The following is a 4,288-nucleotide window of genomic DNA, read 5'->3' as shown; positions in this document are numbered from 1 at the left end:
AGTCATTCTATTCTATTCTATTCTATTCTATCCAGGAAGCAAATTAGCCATGCCTTATTTTAAGCCGCAAAAGTGCGCCTCCTAGCGGCAGGTATAATAGCTCACGGTACTCCAGTCATAAGACAAATCAATATATGGCTGTGGAGGACCTCATGCGAATTTCGACAACGAAAGGCTAAAAAAAGAAAAGAAAAAAAACAGCGTCCTCTACAGTTATTGTAAAAGAATTGTCGTAAAATTGTCGTACAGCAACGTAAAGCGAACTCAACCGCTTTCCGGCATCAACGGTCATGTTACAGCATTGTATCACTAGCTGTCCTTGTTGCGATGGCCAGCACATGTAAGTTTATGCACATTTTTACTCTTTGACTTAAAAGTACATTTGTTTGTTTGGTTTTTTTTTTAATCCAGCATCGTGATTATTTTTGAAGTCGCTGCAGCTGAACAGGTCGTTTTTCAGATCTACAGTATACGGTGTCGAATATGACCTGTGTAATTGTACAGAAGCTAGTGTAAATTTCGGTTTACAGTACATGGTTAACAAGGTCAAATTGTGCGCTTATTTTTTCTGAAATAGTTTTTAAAGGTACGCTCTTGGGGCTAATGGAGTCAGTCTGCATGACAGAGGGCATAAGTGTAGCTAAGCCACGTATCTACAGAGAAGTTCGTCTGTTTTAGAGGTGCCATGGGTGTGTGTTTTAGGTGTATAGAAAAATGCAACCACTATCTATATTTATATGTTTGAGGTATGAAGAGCAGTCACCATAATTTTGTCAACATGTTGGTACCTTGTGTCCAGAAAAACTGGCTTAACAACTGGTATAACAAGCATATTCTTGAGCATGGAATGAAAAATTAAAAATGCCTCAAAAGAAGAAGATAATGCATAATCACTGCCACTTTTCTAATCCCATCAACAGTTCTGTTGAATTTGAAGAAATTACTCTTCAGTTTAATGGGAAGTAATCACTTACCTATGAGATGACGCCTAAGCTTAACAGCATATTTATCAGCTAAATGACTGCCTTCTTCACAGATACCACCAGCTGAGGTCTGCAGCACCAGACAGTTTTATCAGTCTCCTCAGGAAACCAAAAAATCAAAAACATGGCTTCCCCTTTCTTCAAGTATACTGTTTTTCTCCAGAAATACCGTACTCCCATCCTCATCACTAGCTGCAGTGGGGTCTTTGCAGCTAAAATATTTTACCATGTATTCCCTGATATGTCGTACCGACCACTCTACCAGGCCTGGCACAAAGGACAGCCAGCTGTCCTCTCTGACAAGCTTGAGGATGTCTTCCAGCAAGTAAGAATTTACATAATTTATTCATGATTCACTATCATTGCATTGCTTTTTGCTCAGGCCTAAGTTTTAATGTTATGCTAAAAACTTTTTGAATTGTGTTTGCATAAAGTTAAACGTTTGTGTATCTTTGATAGCTTTGAATGTAATACATGTATATTCATTCAGATTGTGTTGGTAAGATAGTAGAACATAGAGGCTGGACAATCTTGATGTCCATTACTCTAGGATCTCCGAAAAAAGTGTTATAATCCAGCATTTTGTATTGTTTTTGTTTTTTTTCAAGGTGTTGAAGGACTATGGTATCAGCTCTCCCAGCAATTATTGTGCTTTTGCCTCCTTTGGGTTCCACCCGGTTGGAGCTGGCGTTCCATGGCTTCCAGCGGGGTCCCAAATCGGCATTCCTGCCAACTTCAACAGCACTCCTGACGACATGGGTGGAATCACCAACCGCAGCATTTTCATCAATGGCAAAACAGTGGATTGGGACAGCGATTCTGGCGGAGCCTTGAGGGAAGCACTGGTGTTCTCTCCCGAGGCGGTAAAGTTCAGCATAGCACGGGAGGTGGCTCGTCTGCAGTCTGGAGGTCCATTGTTGAGCGCCGGCGTTGCTCCGGTTTGCCTGGGTGGAGTGTGGGTGTACAGCATCTTTCTGAAACAGATATTTGGGCTCTATGCTGGGCCTGTGCTGCTCCGTGGTGCCGTGAACATTTTGGCACTGGGACTCGGTGCCGTGTCTTACTTTATGGCCTCAGACGCCGTCAGCCAGTGGGTGGACTACCGCTCAGACAAGCGTGCGGCAGGAGTGTCACAGGAGTATGCCAAGGGAGGGGTGGAGTTCTACAATAAAATCCTGTGGAGGAACAGGACCTTGCGTTCACTGATGGGGCAGAAGGGGGAGGAGATGTATGCGCCCAGTGGGAATCTGTTCCCAAGCAATCTCCTTCAGCTGAAGCACACCCCATACACTTCCCGGAGGGACAACATCCTCAGTCTGTTGAAGAAGGAGAAAGCATGAACCATTTTCAATGGGGAGCGTGGTGACTGAGGTGTTTAGCTTTCAAGTAGACATCTCTGCACCTCATTGTAAGCAGTTTAATGGAAAGAGTCCTCGAGGTGTGTTAATAGTCAAGATGTGTCCTGTTGGCTCAGCCAGATGAGTTTGTATCCTCTTGCTTCAGACCTGATCACAGTGTTCTGAGTTTTGTCCAGCTTGGAAAACTTTTGCTGCATGTCTTTCCCTTTCTCTCTCTGCTTCCTATTTTTCCTGTCTCTCTCCACTATCATGTATAATAAATCAAAAAATGTGAAAATTGAACAAAATTAAAAAGAGAAAAGATAACAGAAAGGTGGCTTGTGTGTGTGTGTTGAGGGGGTGGACTATCCTGAGCTCCCTAGAGAACTCTTGATCCATACCAAAGCCATAAATTCTAATGTTTAGGAAAGTCAAAAATGCAGGATTTAAGCTTTTTTATTGGTTTTGTCATAAGGTGTAACTATGCACTCCCTTTGTGTGGAGTTTGCATGTTCTTCCTCCAGGTGCTCCTCCCTGCAGTCCAAATATTGCACACTTGGTTCAATAGAGACTTTACAATGCCTGTTGGTATGAGCATTGTATGAGTTTGAGCCTTGTGTTGGACTGGTGACAGGACCAGAGTGTGTCCCTAACTTCTGGCAAATTTCTGCTCAGATAGGCTGCAGTTTCTCATGGCCCTGAATTAGATTAATAGGTCACTAAGAATGGGTAGAGTACAAATATAGCTTTTTTGAACCTTGTACTGGCGGCACGGTGGCGCAGTGGTTAGCACAGTCGCCTCACAGCAAGAAGGTCCTGGGTTCAAGCCTGGGGGTAGTCCAACTTTGGTGGGTCATCCTGGGTCATTGTCTGTGTGGAGTTTGCATGTTCTCCCTGTGTCTGTGTGGGTTTCCTCCGGGGGGTGTGGTTTCCTCCCACAGTCCAAAGACATGTAGGTCAGGTGAATTGGCGGTACTAAATTGTCCCTAGGAATGAATGTGTGTGTGTGTGTGTGTGTGTGTGGGCCCTGTGATGGCCTGGCGGCCTGTCCAGTGTGTCTCCCCGCCTGCCGCCCAATGACTGCTGGAATATGCTCTAGCATCCCCGCCACCCTGAGAGCAGGATAAGCGGTTAAGACAATGGATGGATGGATGGAACCTTGTACTTATGGAGTGTGTCGGGAACCTTCTTGTAGAATGCTTACAGATAAATAGAATATACTATAACTGTCTTTCACTCAGACCAGGGCTTCACAGCATATCAGCTGTATGTGTTACTATTCTGTCAGGAATTGATGGTGTTACACTTTTAAAAATGTAGCCTTAAAAATCTTAATTGTTTCATCTTTGAAATTATTAATTCTCACCAATAATGGAGAGGAAACAAAAACATGTTCATGTGTAAAGCTGACATTCAAATGTGAAATGATTGTAAATGCAATGTTTTTCCACTGTCCTCATATCAAAGATCATTCTCTCTCTCTCTCTCTCTCTCTCTCTCTCTCTCTCTCTCTCTCTCTCTCTCTCTCTCTCTCTCTCTCTCTCATTATATGAATCTGAGGCCTGTCAGGTCAAGAAAATTATCTTTGAGGAGAACACCACTCATACATACCCCCACATAATTCTCACAACCCTAGATAACATTTTTTCTTAGCAATACTAATCTTAATACTCATTGAGTTTCATAACTCATAGCACTCAGGGTCTCATAGGTTGTCTGTCTGCATATTAATGCATTTCAGATATGCTGTTTTAATTACTGCCTGGTACCCTGCAGGCCAAACTAAATACAGAAGCATGTAATTAATGGTGTCACACACTAAAAAGAAACAACACTTGTAGATTGCTTTGCCATTGTGGAAATGATGCTTTGCAAAGTTTTCTTTTTTCAAGGCTTACAGATGCATTCACACTTCCCTGTCGAGTATGAATGTAGAAAGCCTTTTAACTTCAAAGAAGGAGGCAACTG

The 4,288-nt window shown here is 42.9% G+C and overlaps 1 protein-coding gene across 1 annotated transcript; it reads left to right on the top strand.

Annotated features, from left to right (window-relative positions):
• Positions 1-282: 282 nt before the first annotated feature.
• Positions 283-2,637, top strand: tmem177 (transmembrane protein 177). Its single transcript, XM_056290063.1, has 3 exons — positions 283-340; positions 1,037-1,308; positions 1,592-2,637. Exons 2-3 carry the CDS (start codon positions 1,108-1,110, stop codon positions 2,321-2,323), a joined length of 933 nt encoding a protein of 310 aa, XP_056146038.1. The 5' UTR covers positions 283-340; positions 1,037-1,107; the 3' UTR covers positions 2,324-2,637.
• The last annotated feature ends 1,651 nt before the right edge of the window (positions 2,638-4,288 follow it).

Source organism: Lampris incognitus, chromosome 11 (assembly GCF_029633865.1).
Source record: "Lampris incognitus isolate fLamInc1 chromosome 11, fLamInc1.hap2, whole genome shotgun sequence".
Taxonomy (NCBI): Eukaryota; Metazoa; Chordata; class Actinopteri; order Lampriformes; family Lampridae; genus Lampris; species Lampris incognitus.
This window is presented reverse-complemented; position numbering and strand designations above follow the sequence as displayed.